At 44.9% G+C, this 17,888-nt stretch overlaps 1 protein-coding gene across 6 annotated transcripts in view; it reads left to right on the top strand.

The window, feature by feature from the left end:
- Nucleotides 1-16,234, top strand: part of LOC105450889 (talin-1) — a 42,805-nt gene extending 26,571 nt beyond the window's left edge. For 4 of the 6 annotated variants that reach the window (XM_011690996.1, XM_011691012.1, XM_011691002.1 and 1 more), the window contains 13 exons: nucleotides 824-1,016; nucleotides 1,702-2,103; nucleotides 2,223-2,493; nucleotides 2,567-3,070; nucleotides 3,389-3,486; nucleotides 4,035-4,123; nucleotides 4,903-5,361; nucleotides 5,475-5,510; nucleotides 5,840-7,650; nucleotides 7,839-9,741; nucleotides 9,901-10,647; nucleotides 12,684-13,322; nucleotides 13,770-16,234. In XM_011690996.1, coding sequence (XP_011689298.1) covers nucleotides 878-1,016; nucleotides 1,702-2,103; nucleotides 2,223-2,493; nucleotides 2,567-3,070; nucleotides 3,389-3,486; nucleotides 4,035-4,123; nucleotides 4,903-5,361; nucleotides 5,475-5,510; nucleotides 5,840-7,650; nucleotides 7,839-9,741; nucleotides 9,901-10,647; nucleotides 12,684-13,322; nucleotides 13,770-15,332 — 8,661 coding nt within the window. In that variant the 5' untranslated portion in view covers nucleotides 824-877 and the 3' untranslated portion in view covers nucleotides 15,333-16,234. Of the gene's footprint in view, nucleotides 1-823; nucleotides 1,017-1,701; nucleotides 2,104-2,222; nucleotides 2,494-2,566; nucleotides 3,071-3,388; nucleotides 3,487-4,034; nucleotides 4,124-4,902; nucleotides 5,362-5,474; nucleotides 5,511-5,839; nucleotides 7,651-7,838; nucleotides 9,742-9,900; nucleotides 10,648-11,753; nucleotides 12,222-12,683; nucleotides 13,323-13,769 lie in introns of those variants that run through there. The other 2 variants (XM_011691023.1, XM_011691030.1) reach the window with 2 other exon arrangements.
- Nucleotides 16,235-17,888: the final 1,654 nt, after the last annotated feature.

The following is a 17,888-nucleotide window of genomic DNA, read 5'->3' as shown; positions in this document are numbered from 1 at the left end:
ATCATTGATATTTACGTGCATTTCTTTTACACGTAGGTATCAAATATATGGCTCTATTGTAAACAAAACATAATTTTTCCTTGACTTTTCTGTTAAAAAAATGAACAATTTTAAAATTTTTTTTACGCAAATAATTTTTTATTAGAAAACCAACAAACATTTATTAGAAACATTTTGTTGTCAATCCATCGGAAGTATCTTAAACTATAACGACCAATTCGAGAAACATCCTGTATATCGCGATAGAAAATACCGCGTAAAGAACTTAACTGCTGTGCAAAGAGTAACTCTGCGCTTTCAAACTGACGCGGCTTACACGACGACGACGCTACTAGGAATCTTTCCCAATGTCGTTAGCACAAATAATTATGATTCTCCCGATTGGATTAATGACGCAAATAATATAACTGAATTTAACGACGTTACATGATTGCATCAACGAGTTTTGTCATTAGATCGTGACGCGGTAGGGGACATAATAGTCGGTCCTTGCAACTTGTTGCGTGCAATTTCGCTTTGTAAAGCAGAAACTGCGTGCTCCCGCATAATCCTTTAAATTACCGTCTACATAATACTGCGGGATTATCTGATAATTTCGCGAGACATATATATATGTGTATATATAATTTCATGCCGCATGCACGATCGGCGAGATGCATGACGTCCACGATGATTACACGCGTGACTCTTCGTCCTGAGAAAAAAATAAATATTTGCCGACGGGATCGACGAAACGATACGAAACGTTAATTAATATCCGCGAACCAAACCGTTCTGATTAAACGCGGACGATAATCTTAGTCTGCATTGTCCTTTTTTTCAGTCGAGTGATTCCGGAGGTTTTCGCGCACGCAGAAGGTCACCTCAGGCGATCGCAATGGCCACGCTATCTTTGCGCATCTCCATACCGGAGAAAAACGCCACCAAGATGATGCAGTTCGATCCTAGCACGTCGGTGTACGACGCCTGTCGTATCATTAGAGAAAAACTCGCCGAAGCCAGCAACATGGGTCAACGTAAGTGCTCGATATTTTATTCGGCGGGATCTAATTGTATTTATTGAGCTATCTCATATCCTGCAGCACTTTTTGCGACGTGCAATATTCCAAAAATGAATGGAGCAATATTTTTTGCACGGAGAGACCCATTAAATTTTATTTTGTCAAATCTTTTTAATACTGGTAATATTATATTTATATACCATACACATTGAATATTCTGGAAATGTTGACCTCTTATTATTTACTAACTCGTGCGAAAAAAATTATACGTTCAGACTTTACTCTCTGATGAAAACAATGGATTAATGATTTGATAGATTTAAGTAATATAAATTAAATTGTGTTTTATACATTATTAAATTGTGCTCCACTTATCGTTCTCATTAGTTTCCTCATCATCTATATTTTATTGTAGGTAATTGCGAAAATTTATTTTATGTTTTTTTATTTTTTGAAAACAATGAACATCAGTTTGTTCCTAAAATATGTACGTTTTTATTCATGTCTGTAAATATATTAGAAATATTTACGATAAAATATCGTACGTAAAGTATATTAGAAATATATTAGAATATTTTATCGTAAATATATTAGAAATATTTACGATAAAATATCGTACGTAAAATATAAGATAGTACATATCGTATTAAGTTATAAAGGACATGATTCCAAAATTATAGCTTTGTTGTTTTTTGCGCAGCGAAAGATTACGGCCTGTTTCTCGCTGATGAGGACGTGAAGAAGGGAGTCTGGCTCGAACCCGGACGAAATCTCGATTATTACATCCTGAGGAACGGAGATCTGCTCGAATACCGTCGTAAGCTCCGTACACTTCGGGTCCGCATGCTGGACGGAACGCTGAAGACCATGCTGGTGGACGATAGCCAGCCCGTGGCCAATCTCATGGTGGTGATATGTACGAAGATAGGCATCACGAATCACGACGAATATTCCTTGGTGCGCGAGTTGGTGGACGATGAGAACGAGAATCAGAAACCGGGAAATTTTGGCACTCTCACGTTGAAGAGAAAGAAAGAGGAGAAGGGTGAAAGGGATGCCAAGATGGAACAATTGAGGAAGAAGTTAAAAACCGATGACGAAGGTAATACTCTCTCGAGTTCGCGCTATAGTAGATATTTAACACACATCAATTTTCATACATATTGTGACAAGAATTTGCGAACTACATTTTTTACCTGCATGTTTTGTTTTTGTTAACAGTGAACTGGATAGATCCAAGTAAAACGTTGCGCGAACAAGGCATCGACGAATCCGAAACCGTCTTGTTGAGGAGAAAGTTCTTCTTCTCGGATCAAAACATCGACAGTCGCGATCCTGTACAATTGTCACTGTTGTATGTGCAAGCGCGAGATGCGATTCTGGATGGTACGCATCCAATTACACAGGAAAAGGCTTGCGTTTTCGCCGGGATTCAGTGTCAAATTCAGTTCGGTGATCACAAGGAGGAGAAACATAAACCAGGTTTCCTGGAGTGAGTTGCATTTGATGTGATTCCTCGACGCTATACCGATTAACGTTTCGTTCATAATCTCATTATTTTTCAGTCTTAAGGAATTTCTGCCGCAATCGTACGTGAAAGTGAAAGGAATCGAAAAGAAGGTCTACGCGGAGCACAAGAAGCACATCGGACTCTCGGAGCTTGACGCCAAGGTCCTGTACACGAAAACCGCCAGGTCGCTGAACACGTACGGCGTCACGTTCTTTCTGGTGAAGGAGAAGATGAAGGGCAAGAACAAGCTGGTGCCGCGTCTGCTCGGCGTGACGAAGGACTCGGTCCTGCGACTCGATGAGAAGACGAAGGAGATTCTAAAGACGTGGCCGTTGACGACCGTGCGGCGTTGGGGCGCCTCGCCGAACACCTTCACCCTCGATTTCGGCGACTACTCTGACCAATATTACAGTGTGCAGACTACCGAGGCAGAGCAGATACTCCAGCTGATCGCCGGTTACATTGACATTATTCTGAAGAAGCAGAAAGCGAAAGACCACTTTGGTATCGAGGGGGACGAGGGATCCACCATGGTGGAGGATAGCGTGTCGCCACTAAAGTGAGTACCTTTCACACTCTTGATACATGTTAGCTCCTCCGAGCCCAGAGTGTGGGGACAGAAGTAATAATAACCATTAAGAGAGTGTTAGAGCAATTATCAGTTTTCAATGAGAGTCGAGCTTGTCTTGAAGCGACCGACTTACGTTCAGTCGCGTGTCACGTCGATGAATATTTCGCGTTAATCTAATGCGATCATGGAAGAGTTTTTAAGACGCCACGCAAACAAGTGTATTCGAGATGTTTTTAACGGGTATAATAATTCGCGTTAAATAAGAGTGATACGTGAGATTTTACATTGTGCATTTTTATTCGACAGAGCCACCATCATGCAACATGAGACTAGCAATGTTGGTAAAGGAAATGTGGAAGCTGTCTCGGTCGCAATACCAGCTGTTATGAGGGCCGGAGGAGATGGTAAGTGAAATTTTATTACATTTTATTTGACGTTTTATTGTTAGATAATTTGATTTTAAATTATTTTTAAAGATATTATTTTGTTATATCAACAGCGGTTACAAATATAATTATAAAATTTTTATTTAGGTGTATATATGACAACTTTCAAAATTATATTCTTAAAAATTGAAAACTGTCTGCTTTGAACATTATAAATTCTGTTATTTCATGCTCTTTTACTTAATGTATCTAGAAAGAGGAACTAATTAGTAATTCTTTGCACGATTGAATCCTCGGATATTAGCGGATTGATATGTGTTCTTGTACATACATACACTTTTCATTTTGTAAATACACGTTTAACTGAAGCTTCAGGCATTCGTAAAAGTGTTCGCTTATGATGAGATTAAATAATTAAGCACCATATTAAACTCGCTTTTAGCTTTTAACGGAAAAAAAATCATTGTCTAAACGAATACACTTACAGTATCGAGGACTCGATCGGGATTGTGTCAATAATTGTAAATACAGAGCTATAGAGTTAGAGTGCATGGTGTGATTTGTAGGGGCTCGACCATATGGAACCGGTCACATAGGTGGTGCCCAGTACACGACTGTCAGCGGGCAGGTGAACATCGCTCATGCTCCGCCTATGGTAAGCACCGTTAAGAAACGTCTAAGCTGCTCTCTCTTTCAAGCTCATGTTGGTGTCTTTTAGTTGCTTGTTATAAATATATATGCGCCTCGAAATGTAAAAATTGAAGATCCTTCGGGAACTCTTTTGACCTTAGCAAACTCCGTGTCTCTCTACTGTGTAATTATTAACGATTGATTATGGGGGTATATATATATATATGTACATGTATCTTTGGAACGGTATCACATTTCTTCTGTATGAATGTCTAAAGTCGCACCGATGAGATCATTATATTGCACGTTAAAGAGCGAAATTTTAAGGGACTAATAGACGGTTAAATTTATTTTCATGCTAGGCGCCTTCTATTGCGGACACAGAGTAGGTACACTATGATAACATTTTCAGTTATCTCTTATTCTTAAGTTTACGGTAAAATGTACGTTTTTTATCTTCTCCGGTATCGATTCGTTTTCATGTTTGTCGATCGACCTTCTCTCGGTACAGCGCTTACTGGATAGATAAAATCTCTATAACTTTCTTATGACAGAATATTTGCTCATATTCGATCAGTATCAGTAAACTCTGTATCGCCGCAACTATATTTGTTGCAGTTTATCGCTTCGTTATGTACGCGCATTTCGTTTACGTTTCGTTGATTGGTCGTTACAAGCAAAACGTTTTATTCCTACTTACGTTTGTTTACGCGAAAAATGTATCTTTTTTTTATGGTACCGCCAATCACTCAGATTTGCAATGACTATACATAACGTCTACAGTATATGAACGTTCGAAACTAGGTCCAACAAACTAAGGTGACATCCGTCCTATCTGAACCGCAACGTGCCTTATTATCGACCATCACCGCTGGTCACGAGGTGATCCACATCGCCGAGACGGAACTGATTACGAAGGCTCAGTTACCCGAACTCGGCACGGATCCGGCGTCCCTAAGATGGATCGAGCAGACGATCGACACCCACAAGCAAAATGTTGGCTCGCAGATCGCGGCGATGAACGCTGCGACCGCCCAGGTAGTCACGTTGACCTCCGGACCGGCGGACGATGTCGACCATACCGCAGTGGGCGCAGCGATTACCACAATCGCCACGAATTTACCAGAGATGACAAAGGGCGTGCGGATGATAGCTGCTCTCATGGACGATGAGTCGTCCGGAGAGCGATTATTAGACGCCGCCAGGAAATTGTGTTCTGCGTTTTCGGACTTGCTGAAGGCCACGGAGCCGGAGACCAAGGAGGTGAGTTCGCCGTGTCTATGAGAGAGTACAAAAGTATAATACGGAATTATAATGCATGATTAATCTGCGATTGTAAAGTTGAATATTATTTCAACTCTCCTCTTTCCCCACAGCCTTTCTACATAACATCTACGCTCTATGGACAATATGTAAGCACTAACATTTAAGCTTTGTAGTGCACATAATATTATACCTGCTTTTACAGACGCATTAAATTTTTTCCGATCACTCGACCTTTAAACCTCTATATCCTTAAGGTGCAAATTTTGTTAATAAAATATTCTAAATACACGATTAAATGCATATAATATTAATTCTACATCTCCTATATGTCGTAGACGTATTGAAAAATGCACGCATAATTTAAAAATACTTGAAAGGGCTATGAGATGCAAATTATTATTAAAAAAATGTTTCTAATTCTCTATTTTATATATTTTTTGGACATTATGTGAATTATTCTTTACTTACATTTTAGCCACGGCAGAATCTATTAAACGCAGCATCGCGAGTGGGTGAGGCGTCGCATCAAGTATTGACAACCATTGGCGAGGAGGACGACTCGAATCGCGAGCTGCAAGACATGTTACTCGCGCTCGCTAAAGCCGTAGCCAATACCACCGCTGCTCTGGTATTGAAAGCGAAGAATATAGCAGCCACATGCGAGGATTCCGCCACGCAGAACAGAGTGATATCAGCCGCGACGCAGTGCGCACTGGCCACGTCTCAGCTCGTGGCTTGCGCCAAGGTCGTAGCGCCGACTTTACACTCGCCCGCTTGTCAGACGCAACTGATGAACGCCGTCCGTGAGGTGACCAAGGCCGTGGAACGTCTGGTTCAAGTCTGCAATGAGACGTGCGGCGACGAAAACTTACTGAAAGAACTGAGCGTTGCCGCCGCCGAGGTCAGTCGCACCTTGAACGATCTTCTCAATCATATCAAGACTGCCACCAGAGAACGCGCTAAGGAGTCCATCCAGGAAGGCGCGGTGGAAACTATCTTGGTCGCAACAGACAGACTGTTTGCCAGCACTGGCGACGCCGGCGAGATGGTACGACAGGCGAGAGTGGTCGGCCAAGCTACCGCACAGTTGATTCAGAGCATCAAAGGCGAAGCGGAGAGACAAACGGATTCGGAGCAGCAACAGCGTCTGCTGGCGGCAGCGAAACTACTCGCCGACGCCACTGCCAAGATGGTGGAAGCGGCGCGGCAGTGCGCTAGCAGTCCGCACGACGCCAGGATGCAGGATCAACTGCGCCAGGCAGCGGAGGAGTTGCGTGCTGCGACCACAGCAGCGGCAACCCCGGCGTTACGCAGAAAACTTATCACACGTCTAGAGGCGTGCGCCAAACAGGCCGCAGCTACGGCCACGCAATGCATCGCGGCGTCTTCTGGCGCCGGACACCACAACACTAATCCGGCCAGCCAGGAGGAACTCAACATGGAGTGTCGCATGATGGCGCAGCAGATTCCATATCTCGTGTCGGGAGTGAAGGGCACGCAGGCGCAGCCGGATAATTCTACGGCACAATTAGATCTGATAAACGCTTCCGAGCAATTTTTGCATCCGGGCACCGCCGTGGTGAAGGCGGCCAGAGCTGTTTTGCCGACTGTCACTGACCAGGCGTCCGCTATGCAGCTGAACAACACTTCGCAGCAATTGGGATCGTCGTTGGCGGATCTTCGATCGGCAGTGACCCGCGCTAGGGAAGCATGCGGCGGATTGGAGCTCGACGCCGCGGAGGAGCTAATAAACAGCTTGAAGGACGAGCTAGGCGAGTTTTATCGCGCCGTCGAGGCCGCCTCGTTGAGGCCGTTACCGGAAGAAACGACGGAATCGACCGCGCTACGACTCGGCGCCACGTCGAAGAACGTTGGATTCGCTATGGCGCAGCTGTTATCCGCCGCCAAGCAGGGCAACGAAAATTACACCGGAAGCGCCGCTAGAGAAACCGCGTCGGCCTTGAAAGATCTTACCTACGCCGTGCGCGGCGTGGCCGCCACGTCCAATCAGCCGGAGACGCAGAAGAAGGTGCTGATGACGGCAGACGACGTGATTCTGCGATCGCTGCGTCTGGTGAAAGAAGCGCGACGTGTATTGAAGAATCCCGACGATCCTGACAACGAGGCCAACCTAGCTGTGGTTGCCAAAGACGTCTCCTATTCATTAAACAAGTGCGTGTCCTGTCTACCCGGTCAGAGAGACGTCGACGAGGCGATACGCAACATCGACAATATGACGCAAGTGCTCAACATGAACGAGTTTCCACAAACGAGCAAGAGTTACGGGTAAATAGCTTTGCATAGTCATATATTCTTTTCGCGTTTACCTTGAACTGATTTTCTTTCGATTATCTCTTATCGCTTGCTACTCTACGCACAGGAATAATTGGATAGATACATACTATTTTAATTTCAATCGGTTAGGTAGATACTATTTCAATTTTTTTTATACGTCTTGCATTTTTACTTTGCAGACAATTGCAGAGCGACCTCAACAATGCTGCCGCCAATTTGAACGACGCATCATCGAACGTAGTGTCGTCCGTGCGTTCACCCGTACAGCTCGCAAATTCGTCGAAACAATTCACTAATGCTTTTGGGGATTTATTGGGTGTGGGTATGGAGATGGCGAGTCAAACGACAGTCGAAACCCGTACTCAGGTGGTGGTATCGTTGAAGAACGTTAGCATGACGTCCAGCAAGCTCCTTATGACCGCCAAGTCGATCGCGGCCGATCCCACTGCACCAAATGCGAAGAATCAACTCTCAGCGGCGGCCCGTGCAGTCACCGATTCCATAAACTACCTAGTGGACGTGTGCACCTCGGCGGCGCCCGGACAGAATGAGTGTGATAACGCCATCAGGAACATTCAATCCATGCGATCTCTGTTGGACAATCCGAGCGAACCCATCTCCGACGCCTCGTATTTCGAATGCTTGGAAACCGTCATGGAAAAGAGCAAGAGCCTCGGCGACGGTATGACCGGTATCGCGAACCACGCGAAGAAGTCTGAACACGAGCAATTTTCCATCGCGGTCCGCGGAGTCTCCTCCTCGATTTGCGGCTTGATCGAGGCAGCGGCTCAAGCGGCTTATCTAGCGGGTGTGAGCGATCCCACATCGGTGGCGGGTAAACCGGGTCTAGTGGATCAGGCACAATTCCTGCGAGCGGCGCAGGCCATTCACAGCGGCTGCCAAAGTCTCGGTAACCCGACCAGCACGCAACAGCAAGTGCTCTCGGCCGCTACCATGATCGCCAAGCACACTAGCGCGCTATGTAACGCCTGTAGACTCGCGTCCAGCAAAACCAGCAACCCGGTAGCCAAGCGACACTTCGTCCAGTCCGCCAAGGACGTCGCCAATTCAACGGCGTGCCTCGTTAAAGAGATTAAAGCGCTCGATCAGAATTATTCCGACATCAATCGCGAGAAGTGCGCGGAAGCTACGAAACCGCTACTCGAGGCGGTTGATAATCTCTGCACGTTCGCAGGTTCTCCCGAATTCGCGAGCCAGCCGGCCAAAATATCCATCGCAGCCCGAGCCGCCCAGGAGCCGATCACTAGCGCCGGCAAATCCATCATCGACGGCTCTTGTGCCATGGTACTGGCAGCGAAGAGTCTCGCGGTCAGTCCGAAGGATCCACCGACCTGGCAACTGTTGGCCAATCACAGCAAGAGCGTCAGTGACTCGATCAAATCGCTGGTGGCGTCGATACGTGACAAGGCGCCCGGTCAGAAGGAGTGCGACGCCGCGATCGAGAAGCTGTCGGCGCGAATACGCGAGCTCGACGCCGCGTCGCTGAGCGCGGTCTCGCAGGCGCTGATGCCGCGCCGCGAGAACACCGTGCAGGGCTTCACCGACCAGATGGAGAGCAGCGCGAGCGAGCTGCGCGAGAAGCTAGAACCGTTGCGCACCGCTGCCAAGTACGAAGCGGAGAACGTCGGCCACGCCGTCAATCAGATCGCCCTCTACTCGGAACCGCTCGTCTCCGGCGCGATCGGCGCCGCGTCCAATATGGTGCACTCGAAACAACAGATGGTGCTGCTGGATCAGACGAAAACCGTAGCGGAATCCGCGCTGCAATTGATCTACGTCACCAAGGAGTCCGGCGGCAACCCGAAGGCTGTCGCACTGCACACCGAAGTTGACGAAACCGTCGAGTCCACCAAAGACGCGCTTCAGGAGCTGCAGAACACCTTAGAGACTATATCGACGTCCGCGGGCATCGTTACCGGTCTGATCGACACGATTTCTCGCGCGATGGTAAGATTAGAGGATCATCGTATGTCCACCATCGACACCGTGGATTCTTACGTGGATTATCAGACAAGGATGGTCGAAGCTGCCAAAGAGATCGCTCGATTAGCGCAAGAAATGGTGAGTAACTTCTGATATTATAATATCTTACGTAACATTTTATATCTAATCAATCGAAAAAGATAATTGTAAAGTATAATTAATATATATTAAATTATATATTAAAATTATACATTAAATTTATATATAAAATTATATATTACCTCTTTTTTTTTTTAGTCGACCAAATCAAGCACCGACGTAGCGAGATTGGGACCACTCGCGGTCGATATATCGCACAAGTACACTCAACTCGCTCGCGATACCTCTGGGGCATCCGCAGCTGCCTCCAATGCTGATGTATCTGCCAGACTTCGCACCGGCGTCCAAGAGCTTGGCCGGGCTTGCGCAGACATCGTGCGCGCCGCCGGCACATGCCAAATGTCACCCGGTGACGCGTACGCTCAGCGAGAGGTGGCGGAGCACAGCAAGATCGTGACCGAGAAGGTGTCGCAGGTATTGGCCGCGTTGCAGGCAGGCTCGCGCGGCACCCAGGCGTGCATCAATGCCGCCAGCACGGTTTCCGGCATTATCGGCGACCTCGACACCACCATCATGTTCGCCACCGCCGGTACGTTGCACGCCGAGAACGAGGGCGATACGTTCGCCGATCATCGCGAGAATATACTGCAGACCGCGAAAGCTCTGGTGGAGGATACGAAGACATTGGTGGCCGGGGCAGCGTCTTCGCAGGAACAGTTGGCTGTCGCGGCGCAGAACGCGGTGTCAACGATCGTCCAGCTTGCCGAGGTCGTAAAGTATGGTGCGGCCAGTCTGGGCAGTCAGAATCCAGAGGCCCAAGTGATGCTGATCAATGCTGTCAAGGACGTCGCATCCGCACTTGGCGATCTTATACACGCTACCAAGGCCGCCAGTGGCAAGCCCATCAATGATCCCAGTATGGCCCATCTAAAAGATTCTGCCAAGGTAATTCGCCTGTCTGGAGTCTTCTTTCGTTTTTGTTTCTATGGGCACCTACCTGTAACATTTTTTAACAACGATAATAGAGCTGGAAAATTATCACGCGCTTCTGTTGTTGCCTAGCATTAATCCGATTGAATACGCTTGTTTGAACGAAACCCCGTTGTTTATAACGAAAAATGACGAGGAGATAAATATTTAATTTGTAAATACATGAATGGAGTAACGTGTCTAAACGATTAATTCACGCTACAATACACTAATTTGGCATCGATACATCCCTCGCAAACTAAAATAGTACAATCAATATCCTAATAAAATTCTAACGAGAGAATATCTATAATTATTAATATCTATAATTATAATTAATATGTCAAATTCTGAATAATATTTTATTTAATTTTAGACATAAATAGAGCCTACAATGTAACTCGTATCTTTCGTGGAGAGATTTACGTAAGGTGAAGTAATCCTACAAAATCTCTGTGAAGACTAATGACAAGTCTACCGTTTGTGGCTAATCTATTAATCCGCTGTTTCAAATATAACCACGGAGAATGTTTTGTCCTTCTTCGAGACATTTTTTGGGGTGGACTTTAATTGATTTTTAATGTTGACGAGCGTCCTCGTCTGATTTTGCCTCTAACTGATTTTGTTCTCGCTCCACTAAAATCTCGCGTAACGTCCACGCAGAAAATTGATAGCTTTCATCATCGTCGTTCTCGAATCGTGCGAGATCGTTTAAATTATAGGAGGGTATCCAGACCAAAGTATTACACCGACGCTATTAAAGTCCACCTTGAATCGTTTCCCACGTTCACAGCTTCGTATCTATTACCATGTGTGTGATATACCTGAGCGAACGGGTGTTGTTTTTGTATCTGGCGGACAGCATTCTGTGTAGAGGATTATGTTGTTTGTTTAACGATACTCCGCCTTGTTGTACAACCGCTTTTCTTTCTCGATGTATTGAGTTATCCGCGATAATAAGCGGCGGCAGTAGTGCAATTGTCTTGTATTATGTATTGTTGAATGTTTCGACGATGCGAATGGTGGACTTTAATGCGAAAGAGTCTCATTGACGATTTTGGTCTGGCCCGGTCCGGGATTAGGTCTTAGAACAGCAGCTGCAGCAGCAGTTGGTGCATCTGAGCGACGTCGGCGGTTCGGAATCGGAATGGTTCGTGTCCGATCAAGAGGAGGAACTAATCCGTCTGCTATCCACTTCCGAGAGCTCTCAGCCGGCTCAACGGACGTCCGACTTACTGTTGTTCATGTAGCCGGATTTTCGTTCCCTCCTCGCCGTTGCATTTTTCTATTCGCGATCTTGTACAAGATAAATACAAAATGTAGCCACATTATGTATACATGATACTTCTACTTAGATGTAGTTGCTAAATTATGTAAGGTATTGGCGAGAGACATGTGTCGTTTCTTGTATTAATAATTAATTTAAAAAGTTTGCAATACTACGACAATCTTTTTGCATTTTCTGAAAATGCAAAAAGATGTATAATGTATAATACATGTATAATACATGTATAACAATTTTGTCGAAATATATTACTGTCTTTGCGTTAGTGAATTGTTCAGTTCGAAATCTTTCGATCTTATCAATTTATATCCAAAATGCACTTTGTCGAGCGAATCATCGTTAGGTACGTACATTCCATTCACAGCGTTCCATTTGTATCATTGACAGGCTTCTAGTTAACGCTTCATTATAATTCTGCTTATCGTTTTGTCATTAGAAGATTGTTTGATAGGCTCAAGTAACTACGATACGCGCTAATTAATCTCTAAAGTATGTTAACACATTGCAATAGTACTATTATTTTAGCGTATTTACTTATTTAATCAGTTTAAGATTACCATTAAAATCTTAATTTATATTCACTAACTGTATATTCCATCTCTCTCTCTCTCTCTCTTTCTCTCTCTCTCTCTCTCTCTCTCTCTCTCTTTCTCTCGCAGATATTGATATTACAAGTGTAAAAACATTAGCGTAGCGACTCGTACTGAATTACATTCAATCTTTATAGGTAATGGTGACCAATGTGACATCGTTGCTGAAGACGGTGAAAGCCGTGGAAGATGAGCACACGCGTGGTACCAGGGCGTTGGAGTCCACGATCGAGGCCATAGCACAGGAGATCCGAGCGCTCAGCAGTTCGGAGACGCAAAGGAGCAACGTTACGCCGGAGGATCTCGTGCGCTGCACAAAGAGCATCACCGTATCCACGGCGAAGGCAGTCGCCGCCGGGAACAGCTGCAAGCAGGACGACATAATCGCCGCCGCCAATATGGGCAGGAAATCCATCAGCGACATGCTGGCCATCTGCAAGGGCGCGGCTCACAATTGCGCCGAGACTACCGAACTGTGCGAGCGTACCCTTCAGGCGGGACACGACGTCGCTATCAATTACCGAGAGCTGCTTCAGGCCATTCTACAGATAGCATCGAGATCGGGCGACGCCAAGCACACCTTGCCGGCGATCTCGCGCAAGATCGCGCAGAGCGTGACGGAGCTGGTGGCGGTGGCAGAGCTGTTAAAAGGCACCGATTGGGTCGACCCAGATGATCCTACGGTGATCGCGGAGAATGAATTACTCGGGGCGGCTGCCAGTATCGACGCGGCCGCCAAGAAGTTGGCCAGTCTGAGACCGAGAAGAAGCATCCAGGTGAGTTTCCGTAGTTAATCTTGCGAGTTACTTGTGAACAACTACAGGTACGACGTTCGTGGATGGCATGAGTCGTTCTGGTCTCCGCGAGATATGTTTGATTTTCTTGGTCGTTGTGAATAATCGACCGAGAATCGAACATATTATTACGGCGATTGGAGAAATCAACGTTCGCAATGGATGAGTATTAATTAAGAGGAAACATTCGTGTAACATTGACACAAAAAACTCTATGCTTTTCTAACTTTTATTTTACAAATATAATCATCTATCAGACTCTCTTAAATAAAGATACTGGGAAACCTTTTCTTCCTTGCATAGAAAAAAAATTATGAAGTCAATGATTGTCTTAATTTGTAAAAATTATTATCTAAAACTGTATAATTTCTAATTGTGAGTGAACATTATTTCTCTTTTTTTTTTAATATATATTTTTTCGTTTAACAGGAGGCTAACGAGGACATGAATTTCGACGAGATGATTCTTGAAGCCGCCAAATCGATTGCCGCCGCCACTTCGGCGTTGATAAAAGCCGCCAGTGCCGCTCAAAGAGAACTCATCGCGACCGGCAAGGTGTCACGCACGCCATTAACCAGCTCCGATGACGGTCAGTGGTCTGAAGGTCTGATTTCGGCCGCTCGAATGGTGGCGGCCGCCACTCATAGCCTCGTGGAATCCGCGAACGCTCTCGTTCAAGGAGTAAGCTCCGAAGAGAAGTTGATTTCCAGCGCTAAGCAGGTTGCCAGCAGCACGGCGCAACTGTTGGTCGCTTGCAAGGTCAAGGCCGACCCTGACAGCGAGAGCACGAAACGTCTACAAGCGGCTGGTAATGCCGTGAAACGTGCCACCGATAATCTCGTACGCGCTGCGCAACAGGCTATCCAGCAAGAGGAAGACAGATCGTTGGTCTTGAACCGCCGCATGGTGGGCGGTATCGCGCAGGAAATCGACGCGCGCTCGGAGGTATTGCGAATTGAACGCGAGCTGGAGGAGGCCCGAGGCAGGCTGACCGCCATTCGTTTAGCCAAGTACAAGAATCGACCGGATTTAGCCGACGGAGATGGAGATGTAGCGGGCGATCAGAGCGGCTACCAGAGTTACACCACCCGGTATGAGACGAAAGCATACGAACCGCAAACCGCGACCTCGCCCATTCAGACGATGAATCACACTCTGGACCAGTTGCATTCTACCACGCAGCACATCAGTCATCAATTTGCCGATCAGCAGAGCCTGGTGAGCCCGGAAAAGGTACATTCGACGCAGAGCACCCTCGAGAGAAAGATGAAAGACAGTCAGTACCGGTCCACCGTGGATCAGTACGGATCTCTGGACAGAAAGTACACTGTCGACAGTTATCACGACAGGAGTCCGTACATCGTCACCGAGAGGAGGATCATAACGGACAATTCACCCGGCCAGTACAGTTCGATCGAGCGAAGAATCAATCAGGAGAGTTTCGGTACGGATAGAAGACACGCGGACGGAATCTCATCGTATCCGCCGCCCCAACATATCTCGTATTCGACGAAATCCCCGACTCCCAAGACCATTCAGGAGCAGATTACCGAGGACCGAAAGTCCCCGCAGGATCAGCCGAAGTATCCGACTGATCGGTTCTCGGGCGTCAGTCCGATGAGCACGTTCCGTTCCGAGAAGCAGGTGGACACCCAGCGATTTAGCAGCGGTATCCCGCAGCATCAAACGTTCAAGAATGTTGAGAGTAAAACTATCCCCGGCGGCAAAATCGAGACCGTTACGACGAAGGTGTACACATCTACGCCCGGCAAGAGTACCAGCAGCTCCAACTACGAGACCACCGAGGAAACGAAGCAGTACACGTCCGGCGGCAATGAGTTGTCGACATTCAAGGGCAACGACATCGTCGAGGAGCGCATGACGAAGCAGTCGATGCACAAAGTCACGGAGAAGAAGACCGTCACCATGACGATGTCGAGTCGACAGGAGTCTTCCAACGCGAAGAGTTTTCATTACGAGGACAAGCAGTGAGAAACGTAAATTAGCGTCCGCTGCACGCGATTATCGAAGCGACAATTTCGTCTGAGAATGATCCTTAAGAAAAGTGACCTGCCTAAATTCGAATAGCCTAAAAAAATGCAGTATACAAAACGATAAAGTACAGATGAAATTATTTTAGTACGATAACAATTTTCTCAATTTTGAGATCAATAAGCTTTAGAATCGAGAGATTGAAATGAGAATGCAGCAGCGCGGCTCTTGACGGGTAACGAGCTTTCGCAGTGAACTTCGATCGGAAATAGTCTCTGTTACGCGTTAAGAATTGCGTTTTAATTTACCATCTTCGACGCTTCGAAATGAGCAGGAACGATAACAGAGTTATTTATTAGCAAAATGATAGAAAGTGCCCTTAGATAGATGTAACACTCGTGCTTTCGATCAGTAGCCTTATGAACGTATTTAATCATGGATGTTTCGCGAGCCATGGATCGTTTTTTCTATAGCCATACAACTGGATCTTACGAGAGACGCGAAATCGATTGCACATATAATGTTACGTCAAATTTTAGAAGAACGCTGATCGTTTTCGCTTTTGTATTTGCACAGTAAGTTCTTTGTTTCTTTTTTTTTTCTTCGCTTATACAGAACGATAGGAAATAATTACGCGCTTGGTTTAATGTAGAGTTAATTTTACGTTTACTTATTTTACGGTTAAGAGAACCACCGGATTAACAAGAGAAGCAACATATCATTTAATTTTATTAATTTTTCCGATGTCGCGCGGTGCCGAGACAGGCCCGGCGACGCGCCACCGCTATTAACACTTTCCGTTTTCTCAATTAATTGTTCCATTTCCCTTCCCGGCGTTTCACTGCGTCTCTATTTATTCTGAGGATCCTTCACACACTGTCGCCAAAATATATTGATTCTATTTATCTTTTACGTTTCTTTTACCGCGATTCTACGTACCGTTTTAATTTGCAGGCGGTAGCTCGTGTTCTTGAATTGAATTTATTAATTTACTAATGTGGATATTTTCGAGTTAAACTGAGGCTTCTGCGAGTGATTTAGTGCAATTAGGCTAGTGGCACGTAGAAAAACGTGAATAAGATTGAAGTGGTAAACCAATCAATTATAGTCGAGAGATAGTAAACATATAATTTTCGACAATTTTAAACTATAATTGCTCTGGCGAAAATTTTTCTTTCAATTTTTTATATAATTTTTCGGAATTCTATATGTTAATTTCAAAATTTTTTAGAACTTGTATCTTAATTTCATAATTTCAATTTTCTAAAAAATGTTAAAAAGTTTTACAATTTCTCAGATTTTTTAAATACAATTTGGAACACATTTTAAAACACTAAATTTAAGATATGACAAGTTTTTTAAAATATAATTTTTTCACCAAGCCAATTTCACTTACTGCTTTACTGCTTACGTTTTTTTTTTGTGCGTCATAGTTCTTATTATTTTCCTTTGCGAGTAGACAGGCTACTTTACACGAATGTCCATTAATATAAGAAATTCAGAGATATTCCGGCGTTATGTCAGCGACAGACTAAAGCCTGTATCAGATGGAAAATTGAGGATTGCGAATTGGAGATTAGAACAGATTAAAACAAAATGGATAAAAATTGAATTTATCGGATTGATCGAGTTCTAATCTTTAGTTGGTAATCTTCAGTGAGTAGACTGATACGGCCTTGAAGTCCATATCAGGCTACCCATTAGAGATTGAGGATTGCGAATTGGAGATTAGAATCCAATTGATCAAAACAAAATGGATAAAAATTAAATTTATCTGATTAACCAAGTTCTAATCTTTAATTCTCAATTTTTTGTTCTGATACGAGCTTAACGCGATCGTCTAACGAGAAAAGTGCCTAACGAGCTGCCAGCGAGCTGCCGCTTCCCTCCCTTTAATGCGTTCGTAGTACGATATCTTAATAAGTCTCTAATATTACCAAAAATCGAATGCTTTACTAATGTGTTTAACGGAATGCGTGTGGACGAGTGTGTCGGCCGAACGGACGGCCAACGTCGAGCTCTTTCAAAGCGATGCGCGCGTTTCACCGTCGTGTATTTTTCCGAGGGATCGCTCATCGCGAATCTACGTGCCTCCAGGTGTTCGCACAAAAAGTCTGAAGTCTTAATAATAATGAATCAGCCAAATCAAATCAATCTTATGATCGATCTCTTTCATTTCGGTCGAATCTGCCAGCCGCGCGCGATTTTGATTCCGCATCCGCATTGCGAACACGCTGTGAATTGTAAAGCGACGATGAAGCGATATTATTTTGTGAATAATTTTCTTTTGAACTTGGGCGAGAATTGGCTGGCTTTGAAGAGATCGGTCGTAAATGACGCGCATCGCGAATGGGTTTGTGTGGATCTTCGTATCTCTTATTAATTGTTAAACGAATGTGCCATGATATATAACATATGTATCGCAAGATGATGAATTATATAAAGATATATATAGATATATATTATATATATTACACATATACAAGAAACGCAACGATCTTTGATGAATGTAATAATGCATTATTTTAACGATTTATAATTATATAGACGATATTT

The sequence above is a fragment of the Wasmannia auropunctata genome, unplaced genomic scaffold (genome assembly GCF_000956235.1).
Source record: "Wasmannia auropunctata unplaced genomic scaffold, wasmannia.A_1.0 LD336106.1, whole genome shotgun sequence".
Classification (NCBI taxonomy): domain Eukaryota; kingdom Metazoa; phylum Arthropoda; class Insecta; order Hymenoptera; family Formicidae; genus Wasmannia; species Wasmannia auropunctata.
The sequence above is the reverse complement of the archived record's forward strand: the minus strand, read 5'-3'. Positions and strand labels throughout refer to the sequence as shown.